Source organism: Lolium rigidum, chromosome 6 (genome assembly GCF_022539505.1).
Source record: "Lolium rigidum isolate FL_2022 chromosome 6, APGP_CSIRO_Lrig_0.1, whole genome shotgun sequence".
Lineage (NCBI taxonomy): Eukaryota > Viridiplantae > Streptophyta > Magnoliopsida > Poales > Poaceae > Lolium > Lolium rigidum.
In genome coordinates, this window is record NC_061513.1 from 351822654 (window position 1) to 351838329 (window position 15676).

General features: G+C 40.0%; 1 protein-coding gene across 3 annotated transcripts; it reads left to right on the forward strand.

Annotated features, from left to right (window-relative positions):
* Positions 1-8019: 8019 nt before the first annotated feature.
* LOC124668702 lies at positions 8020-12208 on the forward strand. 3 transcript variants are annotated; one of them, XR_006991802.1, is made up of 4 exons: positions 8020-8540; positions 8611-8825; positions 9912-11802; positions 11875-12208. XR_006991802.1 is itself a non-coding variant. In XM_047205784.1 (2 exons), exons 1-2 carry the CDS (start codon positions 8103-8105, stop codon positions 8818-8820), a joined length of 648 nt encoding a protein of 215 aa, XP_047061740.1. In that variant the 5' UTR covers positions 8020-8102; the 3' UTR covers positions 8821-9036. The 3 variants fall into 3 exon arrangements, 1 of the variants encoding a protein (XP_047061740.1); XR_006991801.1 differs by having other exon boundaries at positions 9912-12208; XM_047205784.1 differs by lacking the exons at positions 9912-11802; positions 11875-12208 and having other exon boundaries at positions 8611-9036.
* The last annotated feature ends 3468 nt before the right edge of the window (positions 12209-15676 follow it).

Here is a 15676-nt window from a genome sequence, read left to right on the forward strand (position 1 = left end):
GACTACATTTGCTGCCCAAGTTCATCCACCATTAGAGCCACTTCAAGAAGCACAAGAATCACAAGATATCCTCCTCCAACCATCCAAAGCTCTTGATCTTGGAGAATCAAAGGAGAAGACCCCGATCTACATCTTCACCGAAGCGATTTATTTCCCCCTCATATGCTTGAGGGCTCCTTTGCTAGTGTTCCTCTTTGGAAACCCTGGTTGTTTGTGGTTGATTTGTTCTTCTTGTTGTTCTTTTGTTACAGATTTTGGGAGCCTCCAATTCGGTTGTGGATGTTGATACGTCTCCAGCGTATCCATAATTTCTTATGTTCCATGCTAGTTTTATGACAATACTTACATGTTTTATCCATACTTTATATCATTTTGATGCATTTTCCGGTACTAACCTATTAACAAGATGCCGAAGTGCCAGTTCCTGTTTTCTGCTGTTTTTGGTTTCAGAAATCCTACACAGGAAATATTCTCGGAATTGGACGAAACAAAAGGCCACGTTCTTATTTTTCCAGGGGCTTCACGGAGTCCGAAGGAGAGACGAAGGGGGGCCACGAGGTGCCCACACCCTAGGGGCGCGAGCCACCCCTCTGCCGCGCCGCCAGGTGGGGACTCCACCGACATCGCCCTTTCGCCTATATATTCTCCCCGTCGCGAAAACCCTAAAACATCCAGTCATATTCCACGAAGAGTTCCGTAGCCGCCGCCATCGCGAAGACAAGTTTCGGGGGACAGAAGTCTCTGTTCCGACACGCCGCCGGGACGGGGAATTGCCCCCGGAGTCATCTCCATCGACACCACCGCCATCTTCATCGCCGTTGATGTCTCCCATGATGATGAGGGAGTAGTTCTCCCCCGAGGCTAAGGGCTCTACCGGTAGCTATGTGGTTCATCTCTCTCTCCCATGGTGTGATCTTTATGTGATCATGAGCTTTGTATCACTATTAATCTATGTGCTACTCGGTGATGTTAATAAAGTAGTCTATTCCTCCTCCATGATGTAAAGGTGACGGTGTGTGCATCATGTAGTACTTGGCGTAGGTTATGATTGTAATCTCTTGTAGATTATGAAGTTAACTATTACTATGATAGTATTGATGCGATCTATTCCCCCTTTCATAGCTATTGGTGACAGTGTGTATGCTATGTTAGTACTCGGTCTAAATTGCAACGGTCTATTATGCACTCTAGAGGTTATTTTAATATGAACTCCGGATTCACTCTCCACGGAGTGACGGTGACAGTGTGCGCATCGTGTGTGTTTCCTTTATGAAGTTGTGGAGCTTGTTTACTCCGGCTTGAGGGTGCTCTTGTAGCCCTACACAATGAATGGTGTTTGTTATCCAACAAGAGAGTGTTTGAAAGTAGCATTTATTTATTCAGTTATGTGATCATTGTTGAGAGTGTCCACTAGTGAAAGTATGATCCCTAGGCCTTGTTTCTAAGCATTGAAACACCGTTTCCAACAAGTTTCGTTGCATGTTTGCTTGCTGCCATTTTTATTTCAGATTGCAATTAGTACTTACAATCATCCATATTACTTGTATTTCACTATCTCTTCGCCGAACTAGTGCACCTATACATCTGAACAGTGTATTAGGTGTGTTGGGGACACAAGAGACTTGTTGTATCTTAATTGCAGGGTTGCTTGAGAGGGATATCTTTGACCTCTACCTCCCTGATTTCGATAAACCTTGGGTGATTCACTTAAGGGAAATTTGCTACTGTTCTACAAACCTCTGCTCTTGGAGGCCCAACACTGTCTAAAGGAATAGAAGCGTGCGTATACATCAAGCTATTTTGTGGCGCCGTTGCCGGGGAGGTAAGGTAAAAGATATTCACATCCTCCGACTACTAAGCTATTTCCTAGCATTGTTGCCGGTGTGTGAGTGCTCGAAGCTATTTCCTTTAGATCCTGCAATTATATCTTTTGTTTCTTGTTTTTATTTTCACTAGTTAGGCTTAATGGAAAACAACAACAAAATTAGAGATCTTTATGACCTTTATATTAAATTAGGACATGATGTGTTTGAAGATAGAATTAAAAAACCCATGGAACTTTGTTTGCAAAATAGTTGTAGCAATGTTATTAGCATGAACTCTTTGAACACTATTATTGCTAATGCTATGGAAGAATTTAAGCTTGGGGAAGCTGGTTGTGATATTTTTAGTCCCCCAAGTTTTGAGGAGAAAATCTTCTTTGATGATACTTTCCCTCCCATTTATGATGATTATAATGATAGTGGTATTTTGGTGCCACCTACTATGGATGATAAAGTTTATTATGATTATACCATGCCTGCAATTTATGATGATTACAATGATGGTTGTGATAGTTTTACTCCCACTATTACTAATAAAATTGATTATGCTTATGTGGAGAGTAATGATACTTTTATGCATGTGAATAAGAATGCTTTATGTGATAGTTATATTGTTGAGTTTGTTCATGATACTATTGGAAATTATTATGAGAGAGGAAAATATGGTTGTAGAAATTTTCATGGTACTAAAACACCTCTCTACATGCTTGAAAATTTTGAAGTTACTCGTGTTTTATCTTCCTATGCTTGTCACTTTGTTCTTCATGAATTTATTTGTGTACAAGATTCCTATGCATAGGAAGCGGGTTAGGCTTAAATTTGTTTTTAATTTTCTTTTTGATGCTCTCTTTTCCTTCAACTCTTATTTCTTGCGAGAGCATCATTAAAATTACTGAGCCATCTTAATGGCTATAAAGAAAGCACTTCTTGGGAGATAACCCATGTTTTTATTTTGTTAGTGTTTTGATGTGTCTCGGAAGTTTTTACTACTCTAGCAACCTCTCCTTATCTTTATTTTATTGCATTGTTGTGCCAAGTAAAGTCTTTGATAGTAAAGTTGATACTAGATTTGGATTTACGCGTGAAACAGATTTCTAGCTGTCACGAATTTGAGTAGATCTCTCTGTAGGAAACTCTAAAAAATCTGCGAAAATTCATAAGTGATCCTCAGATATGTACGCAACTTTCATTCAATTTGAGCTTCTTCATCCGAGTATGTTAAGTGCCTCAAAAAAATTCGTCTTTACGAAATGTTCTGTTTTGACAGATTCTGCCTTTTATTTCGCATTGCCTCTTTTACTGTGTTGAGTGGATTTCTTTGCTCCATTAACTTTCAGTAGCCTTGGGTAATGTCCAGAAGTGTTGGGAATGATTGTGTCCTCTCTGAACATGTGAATTTTTGATTATGCACTAACCCTCTAATGAGATTGTTTTGAGTCCGGTGTGAAGGAAGTTTTCAAGGGTCAAGAGAGGAGGATGATATAATATGATCAAGAAGAGTGAAAAATCTAAGCTTGGGGATGCCCTCGTGGTTCATCCCTGCATATTTCAAGAAGACTCAAGCATCTAAGCTTGGGGATGCCCAAGGCATCCCCTTCTTCATCAACAACTTATCAGGTCACCTCTAATGAAACTATATTTTTATTCTGTCACATCTTATGTGCTTTACTTGGAGCGTCTGTGTTCTTTTATTTTTGTTTGTGTTTGAATAAATTCGGATTGTAGCAATCCATGTGTGGGAGAGAGACACGCTCCGCTTTTTCATACGAGCACTTGTTCTTCGTTTTAATTTAATATTCATGGCGAAGTTGAAAGTCGCTTCGTTTATTGCTATTTGGTTGGAAACAGAAAATGCTTCATGTGGTAATTGGTATATTGTCTTGAATAATTTGATACTTGGCAATTGTTTTGAGTTCTCAAATAGATCATGTTTAAGCTCTTGCATCATGTAGTTTAAACCTATTAATGAAGAACTACCATAGAGCTTGTTGAAATTTGGTTTGCATGATTGGTCTCTCTAAAGTCTAGATATTTTCTGGTAAAATTGTTTGAACAACAAGGAGACAGTGTAGAGTCTTATAATGCTTGCAATATGCTCTTATGTAAGTTTTGCTTCAAACAACCTTGCTAGCCAAAGCCTTGTACTGAGAGGGAATGCTTCTCGTGCATCCAAAACCTTGAGCCAAAACCCATGCCATTTGTGTCCACCATATCTACCTACTATGTGGTATTTTTCTGCCATTCCAAAGTAAATTGCTTGGGTGCTACCTTTAAAATTTTATTCCTTGTCTTTGCAATACATAGCTCATGGGAAAGTAGCCTAAAAAACTATTGTGGTGATGAATATGTCGCTTATGTATCTTATTTCTTATAAGTTGCTTGTTGAGCGGTAACCATGTTTCTGGGGACGCCATCAACTGTTACACCTTTGTTGAATATCATGTGAGTTGCTATGCATGTTCGTCTTGTCTGAAATAAGGGTGATTTGTCATGATTAAATGGTTTGAGTATGCATATTGTTAGAGAAGAACATTGGGCCACCAACCAAAGCCATGTATCATGGTGGAAGTTTCATTTTGCACATTAATCCTCAATCTCTTATGAGAATATTATATGTTGTTGAATGCTTAAGCATTAAAGAGGAGTCCATTATCTGTTTTCTATGTTGTCCCGGTATGGATGTCCTCAAGTTGAGATTTATCAAAAACGAGAAATCAAATGCGATCTATCTCCTTGGACCTTTGTACAGGTGACATAGAGGTACCCCTTTGTGACACTTGGATGAAACATATGTAATGCAATGATAATCCATGGAAATCCGAGCTAATTAGGACAAGGTGCAAGCACTATTGGTATTCGATGCATGAGGCTTGCAACTTATAGGATGTTTTATGCATAACACATATGAATTATTACTACCGTTGACAAAATTGTTTCCATGTTTTCAAAATAAAAAGCTCTAGCACATGAGTAATCCTCGCTTCCTCTGCCCAAGGGCCTTTCTTTTACTTTATGTTGAGTCAGTTTACCTACTTCTTTCTATCTTAGAAGCAAAAACATGTGTCAACTGTGTGCATTGATTCTTACATACTTGCTTATTTGCATTCATCATATTACTTTGTATTGACAATTATCCATGAGATATACATGTTGAAAGTTGAAAGCAACTGCTGAAACTTAAATCTTCCTTTGTGTTGCTTCAGAACCTTGTATTAAGAATCTATTGCTTTATGAGTTAACTCTTATGCAAGACTTATTGATGCTTGTCTTGAAAGTACTATTCATGAAAAGTCTTTGCTATATGATTCAGTTGTTTAGTCATTATCTTTATCATTGCTTTGAATCACTTCATTCATCTCATATGCTTTACAATAGTATTGATCAGGATTATGATAGTAGCATGTCACTTCAGAAATTATCCTTGTTTTCGTTTACCTACTCGAGGGCGAGTAGGAACTAAGCTTGGGGATGCTTGATAAGTCTCCAACGTATCTATAATTTCTTATGTTCATGCTAGTTTTATGACAATACTTACATGTTTTATCCATACTTTATATCATTTTGATGCATTTTTCGGTATTAACCTATTAACAAGATGCCGAAGTGCCAGTTCCTGTTTTCTGCTGTTTTTGGTTTCAGAAATCCTACACAGGAAATATTCTCGGAATTGGACGAAACAAAAGGCCACGTTCTTATTTTTCCAGGGGCTTCACGGAGTCCGAAGGAGAGACGAAGGGGGGCCACGAGGTGCCCACACCCTAGGGGGGGCGCGAGCCACCCCTCTGCCGCGCCGCCAGGTGGGGACCCCACCTCGGGAATCCACCGACATCGCCCTTTCGCCTATATATTCTCCCCGTCGCGAAAACCCTAAAACATCCAGTCATATTCCACGAAGAGTTCCGTAGCCGCCGCCATCGCGAAGACAAGTTTCGGGAGACAGAAGTCTCTGTTCCGGCACGCCGCCGGGACGAGGAATTGCCCCCGGAGTCATCTCCATCGACACCACCGCCATCTTCATCGCCGTTGCTGTCTCCCATGATGATGAGGGAGTAGTTCTCCCCCGAGGCTAAGGGCTCTACCGGTAGCTATGTGGTTCATCTCTCTCTCCCATGATGTGATCTTTATGTGATCATGAGCTTTGTATCACTATTAATCTATGTGCTACTCTAGTGATGTTATTAAAGTAGTCTATTCCTCCTCCATGATGTAAAGGTGACAGTGTGTGCATCATGTAGTACTTGGCGTAGGTTATGATTGTAATCTCTTGTAGATTATGAAGTTAACTATTACTATGATAGTATTGATGCGATCTATTCCCCCTTTCATAGCTATTGGTGACGGTGTGTATGCTATGTTAGTACTCGGTCTAAATTGCAACGGTCTATTATGCACTCTAGAGGTTATTTTAATATGAACTCCGGATTCACTCTCCACGGTGTGACGGTGACAGTGTGCGCATCGTGTGTGTTTCCTTTATGAAGTTGTGGAGCTTGTTTACTCCGGCTTGAGGGTGCTCTTGTAGCCCTACACAATGAATGATGTTTGTTATCCAACAAGAGAGTGTTTGAAAGTAGCATTTATTTATTCAGTTATGTGATCATTGTTGAGAGTGTCCACTAGTGAAAGTATGATCCCTAGGCCTTGTTTCTAAGCATTGAAACACCGTTTCCAACAAGTTTTGTTGCATGTTTCCTTGCTGCCATTTTTATTTCAGATTGCAATTAGTACTTACAATCATCCATATTACTTGTATTTCACTATCTCTTCGCTGAACTAGTGCACCTATACATCTGACAAGTGTATTAGGTGTGTTGGGGACACAAGAGACTTGTTGTATCTTAATTGCAGGGTTGCTTGAGAGGGATATCTTTGACCTCTACCTCCCTGAGTTCGATAAACTTTGGGTGATTCACTTAAGGGAAACTTGCTGCTGTTCTACAAACCTCTGCTCTTGGAGGCCCAACACTGTCTACAGGAATAGAAGCGTGCGTAGACATCAGATGTGTGCCCCAAAAACCTTGTAAATGCCCGATTTCCGCCTCGAGGAAATTCCTTAGTGGAAGTGAGCTAGACCTTTGTGGCGTTGCTCACAGGAGACCTGAGTGAAGCCTTTGTGGCGTTGGTCTGGCCTTCGTGGCGACCACACTCCTCCAAACGTAGACGTACTTCCCCTCAAAAGGAATGGACTACGGGAATCATCTCCGTGCCTCCGCGTGCTCCACTCTCGGTTACCTCTATCCTTATTAGCTTCCCTATATATTGTCTAGCTATATATTACTTAGTAGTTGATCTTGTCATATAGGTAAATTCACATAGTTGCATATCTAGAGAATTTACCTCTGTGTCAAGACTAACTTGAAAAAGAAACTAAAATTGGTTAGCACCTATTAACCCTCCCCTCTAGGTGCGGCATACGATCCTTTCAGTTACATGCATTTCAATTGATGGCTGAAACAAAATGTGAGATTTATTATTCAATATTTCTGGTTATTGATTCATCTTGACTAAGTATTGTCAATGATGAATCATTTTTTAAATGTTAGCTTGTAAAAATGGAACTAGTGCTAATTGGTTTTGGTCCCTTGATAAAATTGTCGCCGGTATTTACTTGGTTGCCCTTTTGTCTGCTTAGTTGCCTATCAATTATTTGCCCTTGTTACCTAAAGATATGATGAATGATTGCCTATAATGATGCCTTTGATGGAATCAAGATAAATGTTCTCTAATTGTCTCTTGCTGCCTTCTAAAGTGTTGCCTACTTGCTTAATTTGATGATTCGAGTGAATTTGGGAATTCTAGACTAGTTCCCAGGATTTCTAAGTACTAGCTCCAACATTAAATTTGCATCTCCTCAGGAGATGCATATGTACTATACTATTTGGTAACAAGATTCTTTTTTCTCACAATTTTGATTTATTTTTGGGACTAGCGGCAGGTTGACACGTACATGATTCAGGGGTTGATTCCCCGCTATAATTATTTGTGTGCACTTCCGGCATTCTCTTGCATTTTCTGTTTTTACTTTTCTTTGTTTTGTGCTGAGCTTTCTTTTAATATGGGTGGATGTAACATTTTAGTGAACCGCTTTGACATTTTCTAGAGAGGTCGTCTGACTGTCCCGTCCTCGATTCCTCCCCACGCTCTATCTATCTTTTTTATTCTCCACCGCCCCATCTTCTCCGGCTCAGGGCTGGTCGCGCCATCCTCTTTTTCCTCATCTGGCGTTCTACACGGCGGTCCTCCGGCGAGGCACATCCTGCCGCCTTCTTTCCTGGTGGGATGCCTCCCGGCGGCTTGGCGGGGAGGATGCGAACGAGGTGTCGGTGCTTCCGAGCGGCTCAGCGGAGCTCGGGAAGGCCGGCAGCCACGGCGATTTTCGGACGGAGGAGGCCAGCAGCCGGTCCAGGATTCCGTGCGCGGGTCTGGCGTCCTCCGTATTTGCTTCATCCTATAGCCACCGCTACTCCTGCGACTTCACCGAGTGGCAATCTTTTCATCACTAGAACGAAAAGGAGAGGCCGGATCCATGAGCATCACTGGCAATACCAAGACGTCAGGAACGGCGCGGCAATCTGCTACACCAAGTTTTCGTCTGCCATGGAGCACTGGCGTCGATGCCTTCAGATCCGGCCAGCCACAAAAGATTTGGGGCAACTCCAGGGCCATGGGCAGGTGGAGCACGAGCTTGGTGGCGATCCGGCAACCACCTGCGTTCAGGTTACAAGTTCATCTGCCTGCCTTTCCTCCTTCCCTTCAATCTAATTTTCCCTCTTCAATTTTTTTTCAGTTCGATCAAGTAAGTCAGGCCGAGCAAGGCAGCCCGTGCTGCTGCTGCTTGATTTTTTGGGGCGGCGAGCGCACAAGTCGTTTGCGCTGGTGGGTCATCGCGGTCGGCCGGAGGTGCAGTCACGCTATGGCCTATGGTCTTGATGGGCGGCGGCACGGGCCAGCCCTGAAGAGGGGCTTGAACCTCCAGAACCATAAGAAACAGAAGTAGAACAAGTAACCACCTCTTCTCTATATTGATGCATTTGCACATCTCTGAATTTTAAAGTATACTTGGCCTCTGCTCCTGCTGGGAACGAAGAAAACTGTTACGCTTGGCTCTGTGAAGTGGCAAACAACGAAAAGACTAACTGAACCATGTTCAATCTCAAAAGAAGACAGAAGGCACTCATGTACACATAATCAGTATTCAGTAGTCAAGTAAATAGGCGAACTTCAGTATTTTATGCTCATATTTTTAGGATAAAACTGTATCCCAGGGATACCATCTTCAGGCTTTTTAGCAGGACAATCTGTCCATACTTTGCCTTATACTGTTAAATGCAGAGTGTAGAACCATGCTGAACAAGATAATCAGGTTTCAGTCCAAATACTCTTTGGCAACGACCTTTATTAATAATTTTACCATGCCACTTAATTAGTACTTTAGGAGTTCCTTTTAGCACCGGTAATTGTTTGTACCAGCTGTAAACAGGGCACTAGCATACCATCAGATTCTTACTACCTGACTTTATTTGTCAATGAAGGCTACAGAAAATAGACAGAGAAATCATTTTAATTAGAAAGACGGCGTATCTAACATTATAAGCGAAATGGAAAACTAACTTAGCTCTCTTATACTCTACCAAAGTTTATTCTACGAGAATTGTCACCTTACCTTCGTAAAGCCTTTTTATTTGTTTTAACGTTTTCCATTTTTATCTTTGCTACAGTTAATTGTGACAAACCAAGATGAAATTACTTTTCATCTTCATTTTATATCCTTTCATTACATAATGCTAGGCGCGACGTGTGTTGTTCTATGCTCAACTTTACATGTTCTTTGCTCAGATCACAAGTGACTATTTCAATATATTCCAGATTTTTTCTTTCTTGTGTTCTGCAAGATACACTTACCACCATTTCTTATATCATATGAAATATAAGGTATTAAAGCAGTACATCTTTTCTACATCGGATTTGGGATAATTTTCTGATGCTCATAAAACAGTATTTTGCTATTATGTGCCTTACATGATTCTGGCATATTTTCTTACTAGATTTGCATCCCTGGAGTTAAGTAATTGATGATCTCCCTTGCAGGATTGTATGAGTTGTTGTTACCATCTTTGATTTAGAGGAGTTCCAAGTTATCTGACCACTTCGTGAGACAGTGACAGACTTCACCACAGTTTTATCAGTGAAAATTCATGGTGCAAGAATGCTATCAAGGTTAGGTCTTTGTTTTGGTTTTTATTGAAATATATATGTTGCTTACCCTCCATATCATTTTTATTTCAATAAATCATTAGCTGAAAGAGTTGGCATCTATACTTATATTGCTTCTTACTATTATTTTGGGGTTCATTTCTTTTGTCTAAATAATTGGCACATTGTGTGCGTATTTTCTTGCTCTCAAGTATTCTCCACAAAGGTGTAAATTATAATGCATGATACAAATGATAGAAAATGACATGTAGTGTATTTTTTCAGCTTACACTAACTTGCAGCCTATGTTATCTCCAAACTTTCATTTTCTCACTCTTACTGCATCAACATGTTTGAGTTAGCTTCTCAAATTCAGTTACTCTAGCTTTCATTGTCAAAAATTTGCTTTAATTCTGCAATTAGATGTTTTTGATCCATAGGATTGTGAAGTTTTTGTTGGATATTATCTCTTGTGTCCTGTAGTGGAAACGATGAGGACTGTCTTTGGCTCTTCTTCTTTTTTCCCCTAATGATCTGATGTTCCTTGCGTAAAGTGTCGCGGTTTTGGGCGATCGCGATTTTCTTTGCAAGGTGTTGCACTGCATTGTGACCTGGGTTTTCTTTGGTCGGGGTTCGATTTGCGTCGTCATCTTGCCGGTAAGTTTTCCTCTTTCCTCTTTTCTGCTTCTTTGCTCAGGTTACTTGGGTGTTGCTTTTGGATATAAAAAGATCCCCCCTGGTGCGCGTTGTTGGACTAGGCTGCTAATTTTATGAGTGATCCATATTTTGCTGGCCGTCATCAAGGTATCTCTCCTTCTGCCTCGAGTTGGTCTATTGGCCTTACTGTAATTCAGACTGTTGTAGAAGGTGCAGATTTTCAGAGATAATGTCTAAGGTTACAGATTATTTTTTTCGAAATGGGGAAGCCCCAGCCCCAGCCTCTGCATATGATTGCAGATTTGCTTCGCCCCTTGCGGTCAGTTCATGTACCACAGCACCCCAATCTTATTCCATGTGGACTGGTTTAACAACAATAGCAATGATAGATTTAATTCGCTCCCGACGATGATCAATAACTCACCATGCTGACAAGATCGTTCTACCATTGTCATCTCTAAGGACAGTTACCAGGCTTCACAATATTCTTCAATAGAATAGCTGCAAGCTTATTCCATCCTTCATGAGATTTCCTCCAACATTCCTTTATTTATTTTTGCTGTTTATAAAATTCATTGCCGACGAAAACAATGGACTTTTTTTTCCTTATTATGTGAGTCTTTGTTCAATGTTTTACGTTCCTGAAAACAAGGCTAAGTATCATTCCAGAAACAGGGCCAATTATTCAGTTCTGCATTTCGTTTCACCAAGATAAGAACTATTTTGTAAGTGCCAACATCTCCGCCAAAGAGAAGCTTTAAAATCAGTTTTTGTCCTAGACAAGGTCCAAGGTTATTTCAAGTGGTGTCAAAGACATCTAGCTTTTGTACAAACAACTCTGGCAAGATGAGTAATCTCCCGGTCCATCCCACAAGTGATAAGCTTTCACGTCGTTTGGTGAGTGATGTGAGCATATTATTGTCTTGCAAAGTGCTTGGCGTAGAATTAAGCATTTAGAGTTCTTCAGTTGTAGGCTCTAAGTGATAATATCATGTTTGCTTTGCATGCCGTAGTATATATTAGTAGCCAAAAAATATTAGAGACACAAGACTGAATTAATAACTCAATCAGTTTTTATTTTGCAGGGCTAAACGTAGTGCTCTAAACTATTCATGAATTTCTGCTAAAAGTCGGTCTTCCCCATGCTTTTCTGTTTCCATGTGTATCTATCTCTGAACCTAATGGATTCACTTGCACGCAGGTTAGAGGGGCAATTTACACTGATTTATTTAAGGATGTCTTGCTTGGAGACCATCAATGGAACATATTCTATGTCCATCAGCGGCGGCAGCGGCTCTGCGCATCAACAACAATTCAGATTAGAATTGCAGATGATCTATCCCCTCTATTGTTTAGCTCAAGCCAATCTACAAACTTGCAAGAACCTCTATCGGCATCATTTGTTTCAGGCCAGTAGGAAGATGTATGGTCCAGTCAAACCATGTAATGTTGTTGTCTGGCCCAGTCCACTGAACCGGCATATTCTCCGTATAATCCAATGTGAATGCCCTTGTCCATCTAAGTATCCCTGCTTATTATATGTCTCATCTTAGTTCAACTAGGTGTTTGCAGACAATAATTTTTAAACTCCTACAATGTCTGCCTATATTATATGCGTCATTTTAGTTCTCACATTCAGAGACTCTGATTTTGAAACTGCTGCAATCTGGCAGTCTATTAATCATAAAACATATGCATAGATTTCTTAATGCAGATCACATATACCAAAGATGTATATGCATGGGCACCGAACCACCTATTTTACATGGGCCAAAACAGTGACCACAATTATTTTAGGCACCGTAGAAGCCCACAGGTATTTACTAGCCCATCCATTTTTGTTAATTCGATTTACTATACATATATTAGTATAATTTAAGTAGTGTATCATTTTTTCACCGAAAACAACATCAACTGTACTGGCGCGGCGTGCCGCCGCGCCGATCTTTTGCTAGTACATTCTAACCAATCAACAACCCTCTTTTGTTTTAGTCTACTGTTGTAGGAAAAGAAGATGTTGGAGAATTGGGGAAGAGCAAGATTAGTTTAGGGTTTCTTTTTATTATTTTATTTTTAAATATTTATTTCTTTTTGTAACTTGAAATAATAATTCTATAATGGTTGTACAATTACAATGGATGGATGATAATTTTTAATGTTTAGTTCTTGATTGTACATTCCTATTTTACTTATACTTATTTGATTTATAATTTCTGAAATGCTTAATAGCTGTTTAGTATTATTAAATATTATAAACATGTAACTTATTTTTTTGAGGTTCAAATTCCGATTCAAATCCCTATTTGAATTTTTGTCATTCCTATTTGAATCGAATTCAAATTGCTTCCCCAAAACGCAATAGTTTAAACAAAGGTCATGTCGAAATTCATCGCACTCACGTTGATGACCTAATTCAATTCCACCGACGTAAGAGAAACCTTGATCACTTTGATGGTTTTAAACAAAAGCGTGAAAATTACTATTTTCTATGCATGAATGCAATGCACACTTATGTGTTCTCTCAATTTTTGATCTCTAAACCTGGGATGTTACATGAACCCATGAACACCGGTCCAATTTTAATCATAAGAAACACCTTTCCATCACTTTTATCTTACTTTTTTTATTTGGAGCACTATTTTAATCCGAAAATAAAAAAATACTTTTTCTTTCTTATTTGCACTCAAAACCACAAAACAAACAAATCTTTACCGCTTTTATTTAATTTGTTTCAGTTGTTTAGTTTACTTTAGTTACTACCTTATCTATTTTCGAGTGCAAGTACAAGTACATAAGTATAGTCACACACACGAGCAAATAAATGTAGAAAAGTATAGTCACATACACGAGCAAGTACTATTACCGAGTAAAGAGAAAAGCTACACCAAATACACTAAAATAGAAGTACTTATTAGTTCAACCACAAGTAGAGTTTGGTACACACCACAAGTACAACCATACTAGTATTAGAATTACGTAAAAAGTGTCTCGAAACCTATCAATATGGTATCTAGTTTTGAAGATCTCGTCTCGAGGGTCACAAAAGTGAAAACGGCTCGTAATTTAGAACTACGGTTCTCAAGACATTTTATTTTGAAAATCGAATCTAAAAAATAAAGAGAAAAGCTGAGACAACCCACCCTCTTCTGTCCTTCTCTCTCCTCCATCATTCCCACCTTGCTTCCCTATACGACATGTGGCGAACACGGAGATCACTTTCCCAGAAATTTCTAGCACCACGACGCGCCACTTGTCGCGTGCAGAGAGAGTTTAGTTCCCTTTGCGAAGATCAATCTTTTTCTAGAGATTTTGATGAAAAAAGGAAAACAAATAGAAGTTGTGGACTATGGGACAGGACAACCACCTCACAGCCCACGACTATCAGGAGCAAGGGCCGATGTCTAGTCTGCCTCTCACCATTCTGGATTAGGATCTATTTGAATTGTACAATTAAAAGATACAAAATTTACCTTAAAAGGTATTAAAAATAGAAAAAAGATGAAAAAATAAGGACATTTTATGTTCACACACAAGTATTTGGAGAAAAAACGTTTTACGTGACCTACACAAGAAAGACCAAAAAAAAAATGTTCGTAAACCGTCATGTGGAAGCGTCAAAATTTATCTTTTTACATGAGATAGAAAAAAAGTATTTCACGTGGGTATAACCTATCAGGTACTCATTATTGCTATACCCGATGCGGATTATGGAGGTGGACTAGCACAAAGACTCGACAAGCTAGACCCGCATGTAATATCGACTAAGCAAAACTGAAAGAAAGAAACTTGTAATAGACTAGGACTCTTGTAATAGACTAGTCCACCTCCATAATCCGCACCAGGTATAGCAATAATGAGTACCCGATAGGTTATACCCACATCAGTAGCCGCCGAGTGACTGGCTGAAGCAAAGCTTCGGGCATGGACTGAAGTTGACACCAGCCAATACTTTCAATCCATTGTGTGTTCAAAAGATACAAGCTTGGTAATCGCCGAATAATCACGTAAATGATGGAATAACGAGCCCAGATTTACTTGATAAAATCAAAACTGGTTAACTGCCGGAGCAAAACATCGTTACCGTACACACATACGAGCCCCCGGGCTCGAACCCGGATTATTGGAACCTTCGGGTCCGTAAACAAATTTCTAACCTTTGAGTCCTTCGAAGTTAAAGCAACATTCGGGTTCGTTTCTCTCTTGGACGTGAAAGTTGGAACTGCTAAGTTCGTTATTGTCGACGAGGCTCCAATCATTTTTATTGGGTGCGCGACCACCGCTCCCGATGGGAGTAGCCCGCGAGCCTGTGGATGACTGTGTAATAGTCATGTATATGCTGTAAACGTAAGAGTCGAATACCGCATATTTCTCCGAGTTCTGAAATATATTCGGGTGCTCCACCATGGGAGGAGCCGATACTTTTCATGACGTCAACACCGACGTGGCAACTGCTGCGGTGCAACCGACGGGACGGGACTGATGACCCACAAGTATAGGGGATCGCAACAGTCTTCGAGGGAAGTAAAACCCAATTTATTGATTCGACACAAGGGGAGACAAAGAATACTTGAAAGCCTTAACAGCGGAGTTGTCAATTCAGCTGCACCTGAAACAGACTTGCTCGCAAGAGTTTATCGATAGTAACAGCTTTATAGTAGTAGCGAGTAGTGAAATAACAACGAGCAGAGTAACAAAGACAGCAGTAATGATTTTAGTAAACAGCAGAGATTAAAATACCGTAGGCACGGGGACGGATGACGGGCGTTGCATGGATGAGAGAAACTCATGTAACAATCATAGCAGGGCATTTGCGGATAATAATAAAACGGTATCCAAGTACTAATCAATCAATAGGCATGTGTTCCAATTATAGTCGTACGTGCTCGCAATGAGAAACTTGCACAACATCTTTTGTCCTACCAGCCGGTGGCAGCCGGGCCTCAAGGGAAACTACTCGGATATTAAGGTACTCCTTTTAATAGAGTACCGGAGCAAAGCATTAA